At 56.6% G+C, this 22,977-nt stretch overlaps 5 protein-coding genes across 5 annotated transcripts; 2 read left to right on the plus strand and 3 right to left on the minus strand.

Annotated features, from left to right (window-relative positions):
- Positions 1-315: 315 nt before the first annotated feature.
- Positions 316-5,552, plus strand: BKCO1_5000063 (ankyrin repeat protein; the record flags this gene model as incomplete). The annotated part of the gene is made up of 7 exons (XM_020276658.1): positions 316-545; positions 600-831; positions 888-938; positions 991-1,287; positions 1,335-1,509; positions 1,584-5,263; positions 5,319-5,552. The coding sequence occupies 7 exons, from the start codon at positions 316-318 to the stop codon at positions 5,550-5,552; spliced, it is 4,899 nt and encodes a 1,632-aa protein (XP_020127526.1).
- A 1,788-nt stretch (positions 5,553-7,340) lies between these two features.
- On the minus strand, positions 7,341-8,540 carry BKCO1_5000064 (uncharacterized protein; the record flags this gene model as incomplete). Its single annotated transcript, XM_020276659.1, has 1 exon — positions 7,341-8,540. One exon carries the CDS (start codon positions 8,538-8,540, stop codon positions 7,341-7,343), a length of 1,200 nt encoding a protein of 399 aa, XP_020127520.1.
- Positions 8,541-10,292: 1,752 nt separating this feature from the next.
- On the plus strand, positions 10,293-11,123 carry BKCO1_5000065 (uncharacterized protein; the record flags this gene model as incomplete). Its single annotated transcript, XM_020276660.1, has 3 exons — positions 10,293-10,595; positions 10,693-11,070; positions 11,103-11,123. 3 exons carry the CDS (start codon positions 10,293-10,295, stop codon positions 11,121-11,123), a joined length of 702 nt encoding a protein of 233 aa, XP_020127521.1.
- A 3,238-nt stretch (positions 11,124-14,361) lies between these two features.
- On the minus strand, positions 14,362-14,880 carry BKCO1_5000066 (uncharacterized protein; the record flags this gene model as incomplete). The annotated part of the gene is made up of 1 exon (XM_020276661.1): positions 14,362-14,880. The coding sequence occupies one exon, from the start codon at positions 14,878-14,880 to the stop codon at positions 14,362-14,364; it is 519 nt and encodes a 172-aa protein (XP_020127522.1).
- A 2,963-nt stretch (positions 14,881-17,843) lies between these two features.
- Positions 17,844-21,039, minus strand: BKCO1_5000067 (gtpase activating protein; the record flags this gene model as incomplete). Its single annotated transcript, XM_020276662.1, has 3 exons — positions 17,844-19,884; positions 19,938-20,542; positions 20,596-21,039. The coding sequence occupies 3 exons, from the start codon at positions 21,037-21,039 to the stop codon at positions 17,844-17,846; spliced, it is 3,090 nt and encodes a 1,029-aa protein (XP_020127510.1).
- Between the last annotated feature and the right edge of the window lie 1,938 nt (positions 21,040-22,977).

Here is a 22,977-nt window from a genome sequence, read left to right on the forward strand (position 1 = left end):
GCAGAGACGATTCCGACCCCAGCAACCAATGAGATACGTCAGCTCAAATTGGCGTCTTGTCGATGCAGGTAAGCACGATCCAGAACGTCTTAGCCGACAAATTCGGTGCTCCTATAGGCCTGTTCAACCACCCCTCATTATCGCAAAGTTAATAGTATCAAGCCACCTGCACCTAAGACGTGTGAAACGTGATCAGGCAATGCAACCTTTCAGCCTCGCGGGGCTGATTGAAATACAAGACCCGCCGCTGAGTCTGACAATGACTGCAACACTTCGACTTCCCGATTTTGAAGTTCAAGGCATTGCTGCGCAGTCATGCCGCCTTCGTTACTGAAGCGACACAAAAATAAAAGTAACTCGGGCATCCCGCCAGAGGATACTTCGGCGGGTGACGAGCGCCAGGCAGTGGCCTTGTTGCCTTCAAAAGGGGACGACGACGCTGAGACAGATTCCTCGCCTCTGGAAGAAGTGCAGAGTTTCGGCTTGTTCGAACTCTGGCCTGCAACACCAGATGGGCAGCCCTGTACCATCCAGACGGAAGTCGAGTACGTCACTCTATTTCACGTACTCTTCTCTGCAACTGCGCTGACACAAAGAAGCATTGTCGCTGTCCATGGGCTCGGTGGCGGCGCTTTCCGAACATGGACCGCAGACGAGCGTTTATGGCTACGAGACTTTTTGCCACAGACTGTACCGGAAGCCAGGATTCTGACCTTTGGATACAACTCCGCCGCTGCGTTCAGTGGCTCGGCATCTCGCATCGACGATTTTGCACTGGATTTGCTCAACAGGTTGAGGGCAAATAGGAGACGCGCCAGAATTGACTTGAAGGTATTTGGAACACCCCAAAGGCTTTCCCTTTCCTTTTGGTGTTGATTGGTCGTTAGCGAAAAACAATGTTCGTATGCCACAGTCTTGGAGGCATCGTCTTGAAACAGGTATGGGAATAAAGCACTGTTCTGATATCATGCGCTCACCAGAATGGCGCAGGCCCTCATCTTGGCTCATGCCAGAAGCGACTTGCACGGGTGGTTCACGGACTCGACTATCGGCATAATCTTCATGGGAACGCCTCATAGAGGAGCAGATGTGGCGTATTGGTCCAAAGTACTGGGCAGATTTGTCAACGTCTTCGCCGGCTCGAAAGTTCGAACGGACATCCTCCATGATCTGGAGCCCAAGTCGCAAACGCTGGGCAGACTTTGCGAGCTTTTTGTTGAACGAGCGAAGTCTCTCGCCATATACTCTTTCTACGAAAGAAGGAAGATGGCAGGCATCAATTCTCTGGTAAGCTTAAACCTATCTACGGCACTACTACAGGCTAACCAAGACAGGTTGTTGACGAGCACTCGGCCATCCTCCATCTCCCAAACGAGCGGTCCGTTCCGGTGGAGGCAGATCACCGGGAGATCTGCAAGTTCCTGACTTCGAGCAACCAGAACTACGCTCTAGTGCTAGATGCTATTTTGGACCTCGTTGAGGTGGCTACCGGACAGCAGAGCGAACATCGTACGTGAAGGCGCAGCCCTGGTGCAGGGTTGGGCATTACTCGGAGCATATCGTCTAATTGCCTGTGTATGTAGATCTGAACAAGTTTGAGGTCAGGTTTCTCCGATTCCTGGCCGCGGGCGACTGGGAATTAGTCCTGAAAACCATCAAAGACCGTTGGCGCTCCTCATCTTGCAACTGGATTACTCGCAATGCCGCATTTGATACATGGACGAAAGATTTGCAGTCCAAGTGTTTGTGGATCCACGGCCCTCCTGGATCCGGAAAGTCTGTTATGGCCAAACACCTCGTCCAATACCTGAAAGTAGTACTGGATGACCAGCCCCGCGACTCTGGATCTGTCCAAAACGTCACGTTCTTCTTTTGCGATAATAAAATTCCAGCCTTGCGGACATCTAGACACCTGCTACGCTCGATACTTGCTCAAATTTTCCAGGAAAGAGCCAACCATCACTTGTTCCAACACTTTGACTCCGAGTTGCTGGGAAAAATCGGAGAGGATGAAGTTCTCGCCACTTCGGATGAGGCGGCTTGCCCCAGGTTACTAGAAGTCTTGCTCACGCTCATCACAAAGGCCCGAGGATTCAAGTTCTGGATTGTGATCGATGCCGTCGATGAGCTGGAACCAATCGCATACAACACGGCGTTTTCCTGCCTCGAAAGGCTGCTGCAAGCGGACTCTGTTGGACGGATGAAGATTTTAATTACAGCCCGCTCGAAGATCCAATCAGAATTCCAGCAGCAGATACAGCCGGACTACATATCCATCATGGGCGAGGACACTATGCGGGACGTGGACGACTTTGTCACTGCACAGGTTGGACAGCTTTGTGCGGCCATCTCTGCCCATTTTCCAGTGTCTCAACAGCTACGTAAACAGCTGGAAGATGAAGTCCTGGATATCTCGGGTGGTAACTTCCTGCACGCCCATCTAGCTTTGGCCAATTTCTCCAGGCGCGGACTGCCACAGGTCAGGGACGAGTTCTCCAGGCGAGTCTCCAAGATGCGAAACCTCACTGCCGATCTTGGTTCGCTTTATGTCGAGGTCTTCCGGCGCATACCAGCTCACTTCATACCTGTGGCAAAATCAACTTTCAACTGTGTCCTCGCTGCGCAACAACCCTTCAGCCTGAAAGACCTCCACTTCTTCGTCACTTTGAACGAAAGACATTCCCACTTTGAACAGGTCATGGACGAGATGAACACCAGATATGCGGAGCAGCTATCCGAGTTTTGTGGCAGCATTCTAACACTGGATCTTGGGAATCGGGTGACATTCATCCACCAATCAGTTAAAGATGTTCTCATTGCCGACGATCCCTCAATCGGTATCCCTGCCTATTTTTCGACGAGTTTGGCGAACGCCCATGCTGAGTTAGCGGAAAAGTGTTTGCTCTTGCTCAGCTGGGCTCAGTTTGGGAGGCAGTCCCACAGGCTACAACTCGAAAGAAGCCTTGCCCGGATTGAGTTCCCATTCAACCTGCCATGGCGAGAGAGGGTAAAAGCATTTGTCAGCAAGGGACACATCAGATGGTTCCTTGACTTCGGATGCCCGTTTTATGCCATAAAGCATTGGATGCTACACGTTGATTCTGCCGGTCCGCAAGCACGCCGCACCAGGGACTTGTTGGGGTCTTTCATTATAGCTCCCGGCGCCCAGTACTTCCGGTTGGTTGGCAGCGTGCTGTTCTCCGATTCCGAGGCGCGGTTGCTACTTCCCAGCCGTCATTGGCAGCTGCTTGAAACATTCGAAGAGCCACCGTTGCACTTTGCGATGCAGTTTGGTGATTTTCCGGATATAATTCTGCGTCTGATACAGGCTGGGGAGGACGTGAATGAGGTCAACAAACACGGATGGACCCCGCTACACTGGGCCATTGCATTGTCCCGAACACAGTCGTTCCGCACGCTGCTTGCGAGCAGCAAGACGGACCCAAATAGAGGTAATCCCAAAGCGGACAAGCCAATTCAGGCCGCTATTTTGGCGAAACGGCCAAGCTTCGCTCTGGAGCTGCTGCAAGACTCTCGGACAGATCTCAACACACAGGGAACGAGCGGGTACACCACTCTCCATGCAGCTTTCATAGAGAAGCAGGAAGAGGTTGTCAAGTGTCTTCTTCAGGAGCATCGGAATCTCGACCTCACATTGCAGGATGACAAAGGCGTCACACCCATGGAGACGGCATTTCGCACGCGTCAGCCAGGCCATGTGATTTTAGCCCTTTTACGCCGACTCGAAAACCTCTCCAGACCTGGTAGCATCCCATCGGAGTGGAGTAACGCAAACCTGCTACAACATGCGATCGATAACGGTATATGCGATCTCGAAGCATCCATCATAGAGAAAGATCCGGGTCAAATCTTCGACGTAGATCGAGATGGGTTCAACGCGCTCACAAAGTACGCATTCCGTGGGAGGCGACAGAAAGTAGAGATGCTCTTGCAAAAGACGGACGAAGTGAATGGTTTCCGAGACACGGGGAGATACAGCCTGCTCCACCTTTGTGCTCACCAAAACTGGGAGGATCTTGTGAAGCTACTCTACACACGATACAAGGCGAAGGATGTGGAAGGGGATCACGTAGGCCGCACCATGCTGCACTGGTCGGTCGAGAATCTCTGGAGCATGGACACAGTTGACATATCAGGGAAACCTCGAGCGTGGCTAGATCGTCAGGATCGTGACGGGCTGACTGCGTTACACCTAGCGATGCTGCATCGAAACCGCGCAGCAGTGCAGAGGCTTGTTGGAAAGGGCACCGATCCCTTGATCAGCGACAAACATGGCCGCAGTGCGGTTCATATTGCGGCGGAGCAAGGCTTCACAGCAGCGCTGAGAATCCTTCTTGACGATGGTGTCATCGACCGAGGGACGGACCGGGATGGCATGACCGTCATCCATTTTCTTGCCATGTGGGAAAAGGCTCCGCTTATCGAAGAATACATCGGAAGGGGCCACTACTCGGTAAATATTCTGGACAGGCGCTTCCGCAGCCCATTGCACTACGCGGCAATATTTGGCAATCTGTCTGCAACTCGAGCGCTCCTTCTCAGCGGCGCCGACCCGCGCCAGCGGGACTCTGCTCACAAACTTCCCATTCACCTTGCCTCGCAGAGTGGCCACCAAAGTGTGGTCGAATATCTCAGTGAGAGGCAGGGCAGCACTTTGGGCGAGCTGGATGGGTTCAGACAGACCTGCCTGCAGCTCGCGATTAGAAATGGGAACCGATCACTCATCCAGCATTTGGTCAGCTCAGAGGCGATGATACACAATCGGGACATTTTTGGCAAAACGGCGTTACATCGCGCTTGTGTATTGGGTGACGCTGCCCTCGTACATCAGCTGGTCATGCTTGGAGCCGATGCGAAGCATCGCGACCATCTTGGATATGAGCCACTCGATACCGCAATTATCTGGCGTGAATGGCGCGTCGTCAATGTCCTTGTCTCTTTGATGCCTTGGGAGTATTTGTTCCAAAAGCTGTCGAGCTTCGGTCTTAGCATTGAGGAGAAGAGCTCGGAACATATCGACGATGATGTTGGAGGCCGAGAGTGCTTGGTCGAGAAACTCGTGCAATACGGCCTTTGGCTAAGTGCCTTAACCAACCCTTATCTCACTACCTGCCAGGGCGAATTCCTAAGGGAAGGTGTGCACAATGCTATGATCCCAGGTATCGCACAATATCCGAAAATATACACTGCTAGCTCAGAAAGCCGATCGCAGCACGACGACACGAGGAACAGCTCTGTAAAGGTCGGTCGATTCGTCCAAGGGCTGTAGAACTGGCACATGCTAAACGACTTTGCAGGAAAAGGATCATCGCAAGATCCCCAAGCCGAGATCACCTCAAGCCAGCCGTGCTACCGAACATGATAGAACAGATGTTGTCCATTCGAATACCCCGAGGCATAAAACTCATGGATCCTATCCCGAGCCAGGCAAAAGCAGCCACCACCACCTTACGAGTTCCCGTGACAAGCCGAAATCTCGACGTCGAGGTACGAAAGCGACGACGCAGAAAGATTCGTGCGTTGTCACTTAGCGTCAGTCTCGTGGAGGGCTACTTTGACTTAAAGATTTGGTTCCGGCTTCAATTCCATGTATAAATCCAAACTGAAACGACCATGCTTCGTAGTCTAGTAGGATAATAGGCAAAGAAGCCGAAGATTCATTCCGCCGAGCTGGCACACGCTTTTCTCTCCGCTCCTCAAACTGTTCCAAGGTGTAGTTCGTGATAGCTCTTGGCATATGCGCTGCGTCACCTCTGACGGAAGTCGACGGCAGCCAGCCGCAACGGTCGCAATGAAGCGTGTGCAAACAAGCCCCCTTGCTGCTCCAACGCGAGTCTCACGCGCCCCACCATACCGTCTTTATTCCCAAAGAACCGCTGCATCCATCCATCCACCCATTAAGCACCCGAGAACCGCTTCCCTCCCCCATCCCCTCCGACACGCCGCGCTCCCGCTCGACCACTCACAACACCCCGACTCCCCGACGTTCCCCCAAGGTTTTTTGTGGTTCCCCGCCCGCCGATCGCGCGTGTGTGATGTGGGGCCCCTCCCTCCCTAGCCAACCGGATCCCCGAGCAGCAGCTAGCTCGCTTCCGACGGAAGGGCGCGCGCGATGCCAGAGACAGCAGGAAAAAACGGCTGTTCTCCGGGAAAACCCGTCACTGGGTGAAGGGATCATCCCGTCGCGTCGCACCGTGCCGCGCTGCGCCGAGCCGTGCCGTATCGTGTCGTGCCGTGCCGCGCCCATGTGTGTGGTCGGGTCGGTGTACTTTGGGATGAGCGGTGGGTGGGTTGAGGGAAGGGGGGTTTTTTTTTTCGGGGCCGAGACCGAGGAGGGGAGGGGTGGAGTCGTTGTGTCTGTGGTATGTGTCCTGTCCCGTCATGTTTTGTAGAGGACTACAAAGTCTGCCTTCGTGGATCGATCGTGATTTTTCGGGTAGGTCGGTCGGAAATGCCTAGGTATCGCCTTCGCTGAGTGGGCGATCGTTTCGATTAGGTGGACAGGGACGGGAGGGAAGGCTGTTGGCTGGCACCGCGTAGGATCTCGTACCGCCTCAGACTCTGCTGATCGTTGGCCGGCGAGTGGGTGTGGCATGCGCATCTGTATGTAGGTCAGAACGTGTCGCCTAAATATGTTGTTTTGATGCTGCTCTGACGCGATCCCGCGACATTGCTGATGATTGCGCTGGTAGTCGTTCAAGAGGCTGTTCTTGCAATGGCCTGTGACGCCGAATCAGCTGCTCTTTTGGAGTATATAGACCCCCTCTCTTAGCAATGTGTTGATCAACCGAGGGTTGTCAGACCTCTCTTCCGCTTGGTGGGTGTTTCCACCTGTGCCTGTTGCGAATTATCGCGGCCTTGCGTCGATCCTATCCGCAAGGTTCAATCAATGCCGACAGTCCAGTTTGCGGATTATCTACCCACCTGTCCGACATGTGTCATTCAGTGCGCAAGCGAGATCAGCGCAAGAATCGGCATTGGCGCACAGGCGGTTGCGCAGCTGCGGGTGGCGAGTATTGAGTCATGGATCGGAGGCGAACGCATCGTGGACTTTGTAGTTCAAGCTCCGCGCTGTTGGCTACATGCCGAGAATGGAGCTTGCAGCTAGTCAGCTAGAAACGTGGGTTCGTAAGGAGCAGATCATAGTTGGTGCAGAGAGTGTGGTGTCGAGAGGGTGGCGGCGAAGCTTCGCAGAAGTATGGCAAAACAATTCACAAAGAAGCACAACACAGGTCAAGACGCTCACGATCCTCGTGTCCAATTACCCGAACCCCGCGGTCTAGCTACCCAAGCTACTTGATCCTCCCCCGCCACCCCCCTCATCCCAGCGCACCCCACAACCAAGCCGGCAGAACCGCCCTCTCCCTCCTCCTCCTCTCCTCCTCCTCCTCCCTTCCCCTCCGCCCCCGCCTCTCCACCTCCGCCCTATCCTCCTCCCACTCCCTCTCCCACCGCTCCCGCCTCCACCCCGCCACCCCCTCCCCCTCCACCCCCTCCCTCAACCCCAGCACGCCCCTCGCCCTAAACGCCACCTCCACCTCCTCCCCCATCCACCTCAAGCTCACCATCCTCCCCGCAAACGCCGCATTCAGCGCCTCCACGACCTCCACGTCGTGCATCCGCGTCTCCTCGCCGTCGCCCTCCTCGCCCATCAGCCCCGCGACGAACTCCCGCTCCTCCCGCGCCCACGGCCCGCGGTGCTCCCCCAGCGGATCCGCGTATCCCAGCCGCGCGAGCCAGTACCGCCACGCGCGGTTCAGCGCCTCCACCGTGCGCGCGTCGGCCCAGTCGCCGTCGCCGTTGTCGTTGTCGTTGTCGCCGCCGTTGCTGTCGCCGCCGTTGCCGCCGCCGCCGCCGGTCATCGGCCAGGTGTAGGGAAAGGGGAGGGCACGCGCGCCGGCCCGGTGCCAGAAGAGGGTGTTGTGGAGGCGGGCGTGCTGGTCGAAGGCCTGGCTAGGGCCTGTGCCCGCGCTGCCGCCGGCGTTGGTGGTGGTGGTGTTGGCGGGGCGGAGGTAGCGGCCGCCCGGGGTGAAGAGGGTGGTGTAGAAGGGCGTGGGGCCGCCGTTGCCGTTGCCGGGGGTGGTGGTGTTTGGGGCGGGGCGGAGGGTGGTGCGCTCCCAGGTGGCCTGGGCGCGGGCGTCGTCGAGCATGACGCGGAGGCATTGGATGGCCTGGGTGGGGGGCCTGGTGTTGTTGCTGCTGGTGTTGGCGGGGCTGGAGGGGGGGCTGGTGGCGCCGTGCGGCGTGTTGTTGATGATGGCGTCGACGAGGAGGTTGATGGCGGCGGCGGTGGCGCGGGGGACGTCGGAGCTGGATTGGATCAGGCTGGCCATGCTGGTCTTGATGGCTTGCGGCCCGTTGGTGTAGTATTCGATGCTGGCGGCGTGCAGGTCGCGGGCAAACTGCTGACTTTCACCGTCGAGGTGGTTGATGGCCAGCGTGAAGGCTCTGTTCAGCATCATCGTGACTCTGGTGTCCATCTCGTTCTGTGCGGCGTTCATGTTTGCGGGTGAGTTCATGGTCTGTGTCGTCTTGTTCAAGAGCACGGCTGGGTGCGGTGGTTGGTTAAATATATTTCCAGAATATCTGGGCCGAACAGCAGTCACAGGGCCAAGTGTCGGATTCGCTTGCAGCACAATCACAAGCAGGTTATCTGTCAGTTTCACTGGGGCATTGAGCCACCTTAGAGTTAGGTGAAGGCCGAGCATTTCACCCAGTAATGTTCATGCTAAACGCTCACCGCAGCTCTCTTCGCGCAGAGCAAAGTACAGCTATCTAAGTTTTGCTGCCATGATACACTGAAAACTGATGACGCTTGACCGTAAAACTGTGCCCGCGATATCACGAAAGTCGGGTCAGATATTCCAGAGGTTTCGACCGGTAGAACTCCTTTTGCCCAGCTTGGACTCTATGATGAAACACTTCAAACAAGCTGAAACACTACAAAGCTGCACAATGCCGAAGAGCGTCAACCTGTGCAGCAATATTGTGCCTGCTATGCGGCAACTGTGGTGTGGGTCGTGCAATGCGAATCCGACGGGCACCAACCGTTGAGCATCACCCGGGCGAGCCCCACGCTGCCCCTCACATCAATCACCAAATCACGTCAAAGTTAGTGAGGCGCGCTGGTGCCTAGAGTGCTCGGCTATTAGCGTCCCCCAGGTAACCTGTGGGCCTTGGCAGCTGACCAGTTTCCAACCACTGCCTCTGGGGTTACATATAAACCTCCCGTCCATGCCTCATCCTCTCCTCTTCTTCTTCTTTTCCTCATGCTCCCTCGGGCTCTTGGCTTAGGTCAAGAGCAATCTTTGCCCTCGGGCTTAGATTAACAACTCCGGCACCATGAGCCATCGTTGCTCATGGTGCCCAGGTAAGTCTCTTTCATTTTGGTACCTCACAACGGGAATAACGGGGTGTTAGGTGCCCAACACATTTCAGCTCTTTTGCTTGCGATTCATCAATGTGTGTGGGGGAGCACAAGAAAAAGCATCTTGTCGCTAGTGGCGCAGATATTTCTGCGACCAATTTTTTTTTTCGTTGATTGCCTTGGCTTGAGCAGGGCTTCAAGGAAGAACAAACAGTGAGCTGGCAGCGGCATGGATTCCTTCTGAGCGAGGTCGCGATGATTCGTGTCTTGGCAAGCGGTCTTCTCACTGGTGTTGTGTCCGCTTGTCGGCGTCAGCTGCGCCAAGCGGCTGCTGGTCGCTATTCCACTAGAAAGTATGCGCTGCTTGATGACATGATCGTACCGGTATCGCGTCACTCTACTGTGCGCTGCGCGAGCTGCTCTTGTTCATGAGGAAGACAGACCGTGGGTGTTGGTGGCGGGTGCCGCCTGAGCATGCGCAGCGCCAAAGTTCAGATCTTGCGACCGATTCCAAGCTGCCAGGCTTCGCATCTGCCATTGGCTCTCAGCGTCTTGACCTCTCTGTACTGTGAGCGCGGGGGGAGTCGTCAACTATTTATCTTGTGCCAAGTGGAGGTCCGTCTCGAATACGGGGAGTGACAGTGGCGGATGCCGCCATCCAATGCCATGTGCAGCGGCCGACAGCGAAACTCGACACCGCATGGAAAGTTGAGCCTCTGGACGGGCGTCTGCGTCGCGCGGAAACTGCGAGTGACGGGACCACCGTTGCGGAAAGACCTTGCGCACTTGCCCAGTGACGACATCCACCGACCTTCCGCCCAGCACCTCCACTCCACCAACTTCTACCAACAGCAAGCTCACTATACCCGCATCTCTTTCCCAAATAAAAGATAAACTGCAAATCATGGATCCGCCTCGCCTCAACAACCGAGCCTGCTTCCACTTCCTCCGAGCCCTCTACAACGCCGTGTCATCCAGCATCGTCATAACCGACACCGCGTTACTCACCACCACCTCCGCCAAGATCCAGGAGCTCATGATGGACGTAGTCACCCAATCCAATCTACAGATAGTAGTACCAGAACGGATGCCGGTCGTCCAGGCCGGCGGCGAGTTCGACGCCGAGTCCATCCGCATGCACGTCAAGGGCGTCATCCGCGAGAGAGTCGAGCTCCTGCTGCACGATGCGGCCACTCCCGAGGACAGTGTAAGCGCACCCGCTTCCGTCTCTTCGCACAAACAGAAGGCCTCGTGGTGGACCACGAACGCAGAGCACTTGACTAACGCTACCCTCACGCCCGCAGCGCGTCCTCTACTTCATCTGGAACAGATATCTCCGCGCCTTCATCACTGCCCAGCCCGCTGCCGCCGCTGCCGCCGCTGCCGCCGAGACCGTCGCCCAAGCCATCCAGCCCCAGCAGCCCCAGCAGCCCGAGCAGCCCCAGCAGCCCCAGCAGCCCCAGCCGACTCCGAACCTCGACGCCGACGCCGACCACAGGCACGCAGAAGTCCTGCGCCCCCAGCTCCATCGCGTCTGGGGTGAGGAGGAGGTTTCCTACCTGACAAGTCTGTTCGTGAATGACCCGCGTCTCACGTGCGCGGAGGCAACACCCATGCTCAACGAGCACTATGCGGGAAGGATGGTGGATGGGCTAACGTTCACCGAGAGGTCGGTTAATTCGGTAAGTGTTCAAGTTAATAGGAGGGCGATCAGGGATACGGCGATGAGGATTAGGATTAGTGATTGGGCGGGCCAGGTGGACGGGGACGGGGACGGAGTTCGCGGCGAGTAGCCGTGTGTCGCTTGGTTGGTTGGTTGCATTACAAGAAGCAAGATCACTTTGTTGTAAGCGGACAGGGTGGCAGGGGATATGCTATTCTTCGCTATTTTTCATTGCTGGTGCGAGCGGAACAGGTCGTCGGGCTATTGGCATCGTTAAGCACGGTCATTCGAAGATGAAGGGTCTGGATTGTGCCCTGCCTGACACAGCTTCTTTTGTTCGAAACAACTGGAAGTGGAGCGGGCTTACAGTACATACATACAATTGCAGACTCTCTTTTCTACAAGTTTCTCGTGCCAGTTATCCGGTCACAATCTCCGTGCATAGGCATAAGCAGGCCGAGATCGGTTCCTTGAACTCCTAGTGCAATGTGTGCTTTGTCCAACATCTTTCTCACGTCTTTGCCTTCAGTAGAGGAAAATCGGGACAGGTCCATTTGCTGTCTCCGTTTGAGACTGCAAAGCGGTTGGACAGCTGATGGCATTGTTCAGAAACAACCCCTAAGGATACTCCGACGAGTGATGACTGTCATACCGCTTTGTTCTTGACAGTTTCTGCTCTCAGCCATCACGGTTGTTCTAACATCTCTTGAATGGTGAGATTGTACTCGAGATGCCGCGGGGGGCCTTCTACGACCTTCGAGCATGCGCGGGAGAAAACCAGTTCAGGTGTATTTCCAGCTAGGTTTGCAACCGATTGCTCTTTCCACTCCCGCCTGCCGCAATCAGCGCCAGTGAAGTTTCAAATCCAGGTCGCAGAGTGTGTTATGCCTTCCAGAAGATTCTAACACTATCACGCGGGCGTGATTTCCTCAAACACGGACCACTGACCTACAGCCTCGCGTTGCCAGGTAAACAGCGACAGCTGACGGCCCGGCCCGTCTCTCCCCCGGTTTCCCTTCTTAAATACCCTCCTCCTCGCCTCCTCCCAAGCCTTTTCTTCTTCAGCTCTCCCTTTGCCTTTTGGCTTAGATCATGTGCAGTGGTCCTCCTTTTTGGCTTAATCGCCGGGACGTACCTACGGGTACACTTCTATTGATTAAATTGGTTTTTGGAACTCGAAGCCGGGAGCTCTGGGGGCTCCCTATCCCCTCGGCTTCACAGTGTCGCTCGTATTGCACTGCCTCGGGCTGATGCGACCCATCCTGCGGGTTGGGACTTTTTTCGTTGAGCTTCCTTCGCCTTGAGCGGGGACTTGAGGAAGGGAGTTGGATCATGCGACAGCGAAGCGAGCTTCACTTGGGCGCAGATGCAGGATGCGGCGCTGCGCTGTTCTACGCGACTACAGCCGGGCTTTTGCGTCTACCGGTTTTTTGCCACTTCAATCTTGCACGAGCAACTTTCCTCCTACTCCGCGAGTAGATGCCCCTGGGTTCAGCCGACTGCTTACTTCTGCACCAGCCAACGTCATCGCCTTCGCTGCGCATAATGATCATGCCGGCGCCTCCATCGGCGCATACCATGTGGTACGCACAAGCGCGTTCGAGCAGGAAGAGGCATTTGTCGCCCTCTCCAGCGCGTGCAAGTCTAAGCAAAGCTCCTTCCCCTGCGCCGTCTCCTCTGCGCTATCCCGTCTCCTCAATAGCCGACAAGCTCTTAGTACCCTTGAGACCCACCTTTCGGAGTGGAGTACAGCAGCAACATGACCATCCACCGCGAGAACACCCATCAGCTCCGCTCATACCGAAACAAGACCTGGGACGAGCAGCGGACAGCCTACGGCGGGTACGATGCTCTATGAGGCTCGATATCTACTATACGTTGCCACTGCCTCGTCCGCGTCTCTGCACATACTCTGACTGTTCAGCAATGCAGCTTTGCCCGTGGGTCACACAGAATGCCGTTTCCTTCGATACTGAGCTCGCAAGCAACCTCATACCGGCAACTTCTGTCGTCAATGCAGGCGCCCGAGTCACCCGTGTGCACGCCGGGAAATCCAGGCACACGTCCGCAAGTACCTTACAGCCAGACCGTAAGTGACGCGGTTGGTCCAAACACGACGTTTTCCACACGACGCGTTACACCTCCACCCCTTTCTCACGCTCCAATCTACTGAACGAAGACAGTGAGCCAGCCCCAAAGTGACTCGACACGCGTCTTCCGCCACCTGGCACAGCTCCGCCGCTTCCAACTTCGCCGCCGCACATGTTCCGTCACCCGCCTCCTCCTTGCATACCACCCATCCCCAACGTATGCCCCCGTTCCGCGACGAGGCACCGCCAACAGCACCGAGTATCGGCACGTCTCCGATGCTACACACGAAAACGAGCCGGGTCGCGCCGCGCGCGAAATGCGGAGAACGCAGCGGTGAGTGTAAGGGCGCAGGGGTTTGCAGTGCCGCCGCTGTGCTGAGAGGTTGAATTCGGCGGCGCAAGCCGGCGTGGATGGCGGTGGTAAGGCGGCTCGGGGGGGCTGAGTGCCATACTTAGCCATGGCATGCACCGTTTATTGGCTGTCGGGTAGGATCTGAAGTACGAGTGAACGCCTGAGAGACCACGAGCGGCGGGGAAGAAGTGGCGCGTTTTCTGGATGTTAGCATTCTACATGAAGGTGCTATTTGATCAAGCGTCCTCTGAAAGAGGTGATCAGGAAGAAGTGGTTAGAATGGTATAAGCATGGGGTTCAGGGTTGTCTTTTGTGTCGGCCGAAGCATTGTCCATTGGACTGTTTCTCATCCTTATCTTCTCGAGTGAAGTCCCGCAATGAAGACATGGAAAGTTGATTGCAACGATTTGATATAAGAAAGAATAGTCCCGAGAAATGATCTATAGATGACAATTCCAACGCCTTTTCCGCCTTGTATGTATCCCCCATTGTTGTCACAGTATTCCCATCATCTCGACAAACACTCGGAAAAGTGATAAGTTCTGTTCGATATCAGAGTTACTGGCCATATGATGCTCGAGACACGACTTTAGGGTCTCAATGCATGCTCTTTCCTGCCGACGACTTTAATCCTGAACTCGCTATCACTGTTTCGAGTACGAAAATTGACTTTATGGTTTCCAGACATTTTCAAGCGCTCAGCCTCAAAGCCTCGAATGCCATCGTAGAAAAGAAATGTCTCGTTGTCGGTGCGGAAGTAGAAGTTCGACCATTTCTTTTTCATACTCGGAGACTGTGCTGACACTCTAACCCGACATTGTTAGATTTAGATTGAGTACTTCTCCCGATTCGAAGGGCTGGCCGAAGTTCACCAAAGGGACACATCGTATATGCTCCCTGGCAAGGTATCAGCAGTATCAAGCCATGGCTGCTGGGTCTGATTCTGTCCGTAAGCCGCAATGTCGTTGGTAGAAGGTTGCATTGGTGTGTATGGCGTTTCGTTTGGCCGAATAGAGCTCCGACCAGCCGAAGAATCGGGATCAATCCAGACAGCTTCCCAATCCCCGGTCGAAAAAGGCTGCTGAGATCCAGCACCAGCGTCCGTCCAGGTATGATTGCTGATCTTCATGTCGAATTGATTGTTGGTGGCATCGTGCGGTGCACTCGGGGGTAAATTGATATGTTCCACGATCGGCAGCAGAGAGGATCCAGCGGTCCAATCCACTGAAGAATCCCAGCATTGCATCCCAGTATTGCCGATATCGCTGCTGCTATTCGCATTCGGAATATTGGCAGAAGAAATGTTTTTTGAATCGAGCGGCTGAGTCATAGCCGTCTCGTCGAAAGATGGTTCGGGCTGCTGACTCTGCTGGAATTGTTGCACCATGTTATCGTGGCATTGGTAGAATATCCGTGCCATCTCTTCTTTCATGGGTTCCGAGAGACCGGAGAGAAGAGGATTCTGAGTGCTGACGGCGTGAAGTTCGTTCAGTATCAGCTGCCGATGATTTTCACGAGCGTAAGCGCGGAACTCTGCGAGAGGCACTTCATCGTGGTCTTTGAACAGGGGTTTTTAGTAAGAGACCCAGGATGTGGAACATTGTATCAGGGGCAGTACGTACAAGGTGATGGTATGACCTCTTCATCGCGAAAGATGGTCCGGTACACTTCTGTCCACTTGTCTTCTTCAGGCATACCCCTAGGGGACCGTCTCTTCAACACTTTCTCAACATCCCCTCCGAAGGTGTATGCAACGTTTTGCTGAACTTGAACACACTGTTCCGCGGACCTGATGTGTTCTTCGTATAAGGCTGGAGTGTCGAAGGCGGTGTGGCATCTCGAACATTCGTATCGCTCTTCCATATGGGATCTAAGGAGATGCTCCCTATCGACAGTCAGCAATTAAAGAGAATGTTCAAAGCCCATATCATGCTCACTTCACGCGAGCGAAAGTTGGGAAGGCATGAAGACAGGATGCAGCTCGCGTTGCGCATGACGGGTATTTCTGTCTGTATGGACAAGCGAATGTTTTGCGTTTGTGTGAGGTCGCGCGCTGTGCTCGTAGGGGCTGACAGTAGTGAGTATCATGCTGCGCTGCTCAGAGTGTTGAGTATTACCGAATGTAGGGAGCGATGGACGACTTGGTTTGCCTTTTGTTCAAGGCGGGTAGCGTTACCCCTGTAAAAGTGGTAAGCCTCCATGATGCACTAGACTATAACTGCCAGATGGTGAGCAGGGCCTCAAACCTTTTATGATTTTTGGAATTCGGGCGGGTGTGAAATGTGAGAAATGCCTTTTTGGGCGAGGTTAAAGTAGTTTTATACTTGATCCCTTGACCCTAAGGCAACAAGGCCATTTTACAGACTATGTTCTAATACGTCATCTTGCACGGACAACATACCACATGATGCAAGGCGTGGTTGGAAACGCGCATTTGCGATGGAAGATCAGAGGAAAGATTGACAAGTAGCCCCACGGCTTTGCAGCGTTGCGCAATCGAGCTCTGTCCATGCACTGCATTGTTAGAATACGAAGACATATGTCGCATTTGCGACCTTGCCACTTACGCGTCCAAAAACAAGTGGTCCGTCGTCACCGGCCACGCTGACTGTGCGACCACACTGCAGCTCTGCCGTCTGACCGGTTGCCAACGCACGCAGAATAAACAGGCAGACATGAGGCTGAAAGCCTACGTGTGCATGCGATGAATCTCTGTCGCCCGGTCTGGCCGTTGTCTTGTGGCAAGATGTGCGTGGAAACAGAGGTGCTTACAGGAGGCGGAGGCTTATCCGCCAGCTCCAGCTCTCCCGCTTCCCCGCTCCCCACCTTTGCCGCCCGCCCTGCGCGGCTCAAAAAAGCAAAAACAAAAAATCCTCGACGCGACTCGGCGCGTCTCCCCCGCGTCTTCCCGCGCCTTCTCGCGTCGCGCTCCCCATGAGCCGCTGACGTCACAAACTCCAATCCCACCGTGTGGTGCCCACCCTCGCCTTGAGGACACCACACCACGCATCAGTGCCTGCCTCCACGGCTCATTCTCCCACTACCGTCCTTTCTAGATCGAGACACTACATTAGCTGTTTCGTAACGACTGTGGTAACTGCTTCCTGTATGCCACCACTCAGGGGAAAGACCCTGAACCTCGTCGACCGAGCTTTTGTACCGATGAAGAAGTCTAGCTGGAGACTTCGCCCGGAGCTTGACCCGATACTGATCAGCAAGGCTTTGCTGTGCGCAAAGCAACCATTGCACATGGACATGTCTGGGCCAATGCTAATAGATAGGTAAGTTGCTGGAAAGTGCTGGATGCGATGGGTGAGTGGGGTTGAAGTGAAGTCGGCGGTATCCATGTCCATAATTTGACACATATGATCATCTGGGCGGCGCGAACGAACCAACGTTCCCATAACGGGGAGGGAAGGGATAAGACTCAATAGCGAAAAGCCCGCAATCGATTCATCAGTCAACGATTCCCCCAGTTCCCAACGCAGCACAGTGCAGTGAAGCCAAAGAAAAAAAAGGAGCATTGAAGAGAACAAAAAAAGCCATTCACATCTCGAATTTTGGTATCTCCGATAATTAAACTGCTGCCCCCCACCACCATTTCAGCGACTTCTTCTCCTCCGCCCGTACTTTCTCCAGCCACGTCAAGCCAGCTTTCAGTGAAAAAAATAAAAACAAAAAAGAACAAAACCCCGATATTCACCGTTTCGTAGCCGACTGACTGACTGGCTGACTGACTGACTCGGCGAAAAAAAAAAACCAACATCCGCTCTCTTTCGTCTACATCCTCCTCTCCTTTCGTATTTCATATCCGCCATGCAGAGCAGCAGCAGCAAAAGAAAAAAGCATCTCATCTCTCCCATCGGAAGTAATAAGAGGGGGAAAAAAAGGAGTCCCAGCAAACTCCTGCTGCCTCCCAGAATGTTACCATAACACCCGGTATGTAAGAAAAAAAGCAAAAGGACCCTTCGGAAGAAACATTGTGTGCAATGTTGCAACGCTCATGACAAGAAAAAAGTGAAGAAAAAAACGAAATGCCGCCATGAAACGAGGAGGAAAACAGGAACTTCATCAACAATCCACTCCGAGCCTTTTTAGGTGTCGTGGTATTGTATGTATGTAATGTGAGGTGGTCGAGGCTTCTTGCCAGAGAAAATGCTCTAGGAACAAGCCTTGTAGCTCTCCATTACATCGATCGTCGCGATTGTGAGCCGCGTGTGGCGTGCAATAGTGTACAGTCCTTTCTTTTTCGTGGCGCGAGCGCTGATGTCTTTTTTTTTTCGGTTGTTTTGTTTCATGTTTTTTTCTTTACTTTGGGCATTGCGGCATCAGCATCCCCTCTTCCCCCCTCTACTTGGCCTCGGCGGCCGTGGTGCTCACACTCCTCTTTCCCCAGCCCCAGAAGCCGCCGCCGCCGCCGCCGTTGGTGCTCGCCGTGCTGTGAGAGCTACCAGGCGGCTTGGACGATGAGGTGAAGAAGCCACCATCGCTGGTCGCCGACTTTTGCGGCGTGAGGCCGCTCGTGGAGCCGCTCGAAGAGCTCGGCGTGGCCACGCCCAGCATCTTGCGCATGCTCTCGAAACGCGCGCGAAGCTCCTCGAGCTCCTGGCGCGCAACGGCCTCGGCCGTCTTCGCGTTGACCAGCTCAAGAAGGAGAGCATCGTCGCTCGACGGGTCCGGCTGCGGCGTCGACGTCAAAGCGGCATGTGCGGAGAGGGACGAGCTGCGTTTGGCGAACATGGGCGACGCCGACGTCGTGTGCGGAGTCGAGCTACGCTGCCCCGGCGTGGGCGCCATGGCCGATGTGTTGGGCGTCGGCGCGATGCGGCCGAAGCTGTTGCGGGTCTTGGTGGGAGTGCGCATGGTGTTGCTGCGTCCGAGCTTGAACTCACGGAGCCCCTTGTTCGAGTTGGACGAGGATATCGAGTCGGCCGTGTCGGAGCGGGTGAGGCTGGGCACGTCGGATTCGGAGCCCGACCACGTCGATGCCTTGCGTGCCTTTTGGTTTTCGAGCTTCAGGTCCTGGATGTGGCGCTCGAGACGCTGCTTCTCAATCATGGACGCCTGCAGCCGTTGGCGGGTTTCGTCCAGCTGGTTGCGTAGCGATGACGTCTCGGTTTCGGCGTCCAGAAGCTGCCGGGACAGCGACTGCGAGCGCGTCGTCTCGAGGTGGAGCTGCTCCTTGGAGCGGGCAAGGGATTCGCGGAGGTACTGCTTGGTCTCGAAGACGGACGAGTTGCGGCTGTGCTGCGCCTTGGCGGGGAAGCGGGTTTCGATCTTCTCGACAAGGCCCTGGAAGTCTTCGTTGGACGTCAACGAAGGCGGGGTCGACATGCGCTTGTTCTTGAGGTCGTCGATGCTGTTGAGGGGCGAGGTGCGGCGGCGCTGCGCTTTGGTCGTGGTGGTGATGCCCTTGTCCTGCTTCACGCGCTCGACGAGGCCGCGGACGACGCGGTGGTCTTCGCGGCGGTCCTCCCGTTCCTTCTGCAGCTGGGCTGCCAGGTTGGCGTGCTCGCGCTGCATCTCGCTGAGGGCGGTCAGGAGGTCCTCAATCTGGCTGTGCAGGTCCCGGTCGTGGTGCGACATCATCGTGTGCCTAACGTTGCCTGTCTTCATGGACTTGACCGACATGGCGTCGGCTGTCGATTCGCGATTAGTGAGCTCGGTCATGGCGGTGGCCGTGCTGTTGTGGCTTCTACCTGTGCTGTCCGATGCCGCCTCGACCGAGTTGAGAGTCGAGGCGATGCTCTGCTTGGAAGCCGTGCGCTTCATGAAGCTGACGGGCCGCGAAGGCTTGTCCGCAGGCGGGCTGAGCGTCGCCGTCGTGTTTCTCTTGTCCGGGCCCCAGATGCGGCCCAGGAACCTCTGCGCCGCGCTCTGCACTTCGGGGAAGAAGCCCCTGGAGACGGTCTCGTCGCTGGATTCCGCCCTGAAGCTGGACTCGAGAGCTTGGAGATGCTCGCGGGTGACGACGCTGGTGAAGCTGCAGAAGTCATTGACAAGGTCGTCGGCCGACTGCTGGTTGCAGCCATAGGGATCCCAGAGCGAGCGCGACAAAAGCAGCTGGATGACATCCTCAAACTCGGTGAAGGCCAGGAGGCGCGACTCGTTCTTGCGCATGATGGCCAGCGCAACACGCATGATGGTCTCAGAGGCGCCCTCGGCGAAGATGACGTCGTAGATGCGGAACAGCATCGGAAGCGGGCAGGTGACGGCGAAGAAAGACAAGAACCATTGCGAGAGGTAGGCAGCTTCGATGTTCATCGTCTCGAGATGGGCGTAGAGCTCGGGGATGTGCTGCATCATCAGGCGGCGGAACTGGTAGATGCGGAGGTGCAGGCCGGAGAGGTCGGGCAGGAAGCAGGAGCGGAGGTCGTAGTCTTCCATGAGGCTGTGCGCAGTCAGTACACTGCCCCTACACGCCGCAAACAATGGTGTACTTACCGGACCAGCACGCAGAAGGCCTCCTTGTCGCCCATCTGCATGAGAAGGGGCCCGACGAGGAAGCCAAGACCCTGGCAGTACCCGATCTTGTCGTCATACAAGCTGAAGCACTTGAGCACGCGACCGAGCATCTTCTGGCCCTCGCCCTCGGGGTCCCTGAACATCTCGACGCCGGGAAAGCTCCGGCCGATGTCCTTGCCGATCATGTTCTCGTACGGGCTCGATTCGTTGCACAGGCGCTCGTACTGCTCCTCGATGCCACGGTCGCGGGCGCCAGCCATGCTGACCCACGTCACGCCACGCAGAGGTGCGGGGATGCCGGCGCGGATCTTGTTGGAGGTCAGGGTGGGCAGGCGCTGGGCGGTGCCGGTGTAGTCGCGCACGAGGGCGGCCCAGAACTCGAGCTCCGTCATGGGCGGCGGCGAGGGGAGGAGGGAAAAGCGAACGCTCTCGGAGTTGTTCTGGTCCTCGACCATCTTCTTCAGCTGGTTCATCGACGGCGGCCGCGACTGGCTCCGCGAGCGGGCTTTGGACGCGGCGGACTTGGGGTCGGTGGCGATGGCCTGGTTCTCCTGCTCGAGCCGGGCGAGGAGGAGGGCGGTGCTCTGGGCGGGGGGGTCAGCATCAGTGTCTCGGTGCAGGTCAAAGAGAAGCCAACCTCGTCGGAGCGTGAATCCTGCTCGATCTGCTCTTCCTTCTTGTCCAGCTGCTCCCAATCGACCTTCTCGTCCGAGTCGGCGGAGCCGGAGCTGCCGCTGCGCGAGCGACGGCCGATGGTGGATGGTCTGCTCCTGGTCTTCTCTGCGCCGTCGTCCGGGCTCTCACATGCGGTTTTCTGTTCTTCGCCGGCGTGCTCTGCGACGTCGCTCAAGCTCGGGGCAGAGGCCCCTATCCTGCTGTCGCGCGTCTTGTTGACGGTGATCTCGGGCTTGGGCACGGCGACGGCGTCGAGGCTCTGGACGGGGTTGCCGTCGGTGGGCGACAGGGGCACGGTGACCATGGAGTCGGTGGGCAGGGGCTTGCCGCCGTCATGTTTGCGTGAGTTCTGGAAGTCGTCGACGGGAGAGTCGGCGGTCGGCGAGGTAGCTTCGTCGAGCGCCATGGTGAGGAACCGTACCTAGGCGACCACGGCGTGCAGTCGGTGGAGGTGCGGAGGAGAGCGAGGCGCTGGCGGGCGGCGTGCAAGATGATGTCGGCACGGGGATCGTGATCAAGATTAGGCGCTCTGGGCGGCGGCGGGCGGGCGGGAGGCGGCCTCGGTTTGGCGCGCGACAGGCATAAGACGACGCGGCGAGAGCAGTGCGTCGGACGCTGTTTCAGACTGAGTGGTGGGGCGCGAGGGCTGGCCAGACGCGGGTGAGGGAGGTCGCAGCGTCGCGCGGGAGGGTCAATGGCGGGCCAGGTCCGGCGAGCGGGCTGTCAGTGATGCTGGGACCGGGCGGCGGGGAGGGACACCAGCAAAACGTGGTGGAGGGCGGCAGGGAGCTCGCGGTAGCTTATCACGGGCGTGGTTCAGGAGTCGCTCTGGCGGTAGAGGCAGCAGGGATCGCCGCCAGGCATGCGCGCGGCCCCCCCACGGCGCTGATTGGCCCGGCGCGCGATGACTTTTCGCTCGCGGCCGGCTAGCAGCTCTGTTGGCTCTGTTGTGCTTTTGCCTTGGACTGCCTAGCCGCAACCATGGCGCGGGCGACAGGAGCGGTGAACAAGACACGTCCTTGCCCGCCGTCATTCACGTGTGGCCGCCGCTCTCACGCGAGCCCGGCCCCTGGCGCCTCTATTTCGACCTCCTGGCCGTCTCATTTCCGGCGCTATGCAGGGCCGCCGCCTGCTGGCCAGTCCGCTTTATCGATTGCCCGCCCTTTCGTCATCACCCTGCAGCCCAACGCCGCATGCACCTCCGGCTGCCTGCGCGAACTGCTCAGCGCCGCCGCCACTGGCCAGACGCGCCCCGTCTTCATGCGCCCCAACCTGCGGTGAGCGCTGCCGCGCAAATTCTGCAGCGAATGTTCGATCAGGCCGTTAGAACGCAGATCGTAGCGTGCTTCCCGCCTGCCGATCCCTGCTGTCTCGGCCTGTCTCCACCCGAGCGTCCATCATCCCACTGTGCCAGCCCGCCAACGCCAGATCTCCCAGCCCGCACCCGAGCTGCCTTCTAGAAGCACGCCAGCTTATTAGCGCCGCTGCTACGTAACCGGACAACGCGCTGGACCTCGAGAGCTTCCTCAACGTTGAACGCCGATGCCACTCCGATGTGGGGTGCGGGCAAGCAGGTGGGGAGCGAACTTGACGTGGCACTGGCGCACGCACCTGCCTACAGCACAGCGTCGACCACTGCAGGAACAGCCAAGCCTTCTAGACGTCTCAGTGGAGTCCAAGTCCAAGCCGTGAAGGCTGGTGAGCCGGTCTCTGGCATTCTTGTCTGCTATCCGTCATTGATTTTCACGGCACCTTGCATCAAGTGATCCATACATTGGCAGATCGCCGTCTCCGTGTCTCTGTCTTCAGATCCCACAGATGGCCAGCAACTGAGCCGGCACCATCTCTGCCAACAAGCCATCCACGGTGTCGACACCATCGACGGGCCTACGTAGTAGAGTCTTGCTTCACATGCATGTTGCATGAACAAACAAACCGACTGCCATCCTGAGATACGCTAATGAAATGAACAGGCCGGCCAAGTGCCCTTGACGAGCTAACACTCCGACGAGCTTATTCTCCCCCATAGCCCTTAGACGCAGGGACGCTGTACCCCACAAACCCACGCCGTTAGCCCGTCAGCACTATGGCTCGGGAATGTCCATCGAAGGAGCCGCGTGGTCCAAGCCTCTCTGTCTGTTGCCGTCATCGATGTCGTTGGTCGGGGTCTCGTCCACCCGCGTGCCAGAGCCCCCTATCACCCGGTCCCGCCCCCGTGCTTTGTTCCCAAATTCGCTTGCGCTAAACCGCAAGCATATGAACCGTCATCGCCATCGTCCTCGTGAAGTGTGCTGATTCAGCATTGCAGATACCCGCAAAGGCAGGACCTGCAGCAGCATAAGCA

Source organism: Diplodia corticola (genome assembly GCF_001883845.1).
Source record: "Diplodia corticola strain CBS 112549 chromosome Unknown scaffold50, whole genome shotgun sequence".
NCBI lineage: Eukaryota > Fungi > Ascomycota > Dothideomycetes > Botryosphaeriales > Botryosphaeriaceae > Diplodia > Diplodia corticola.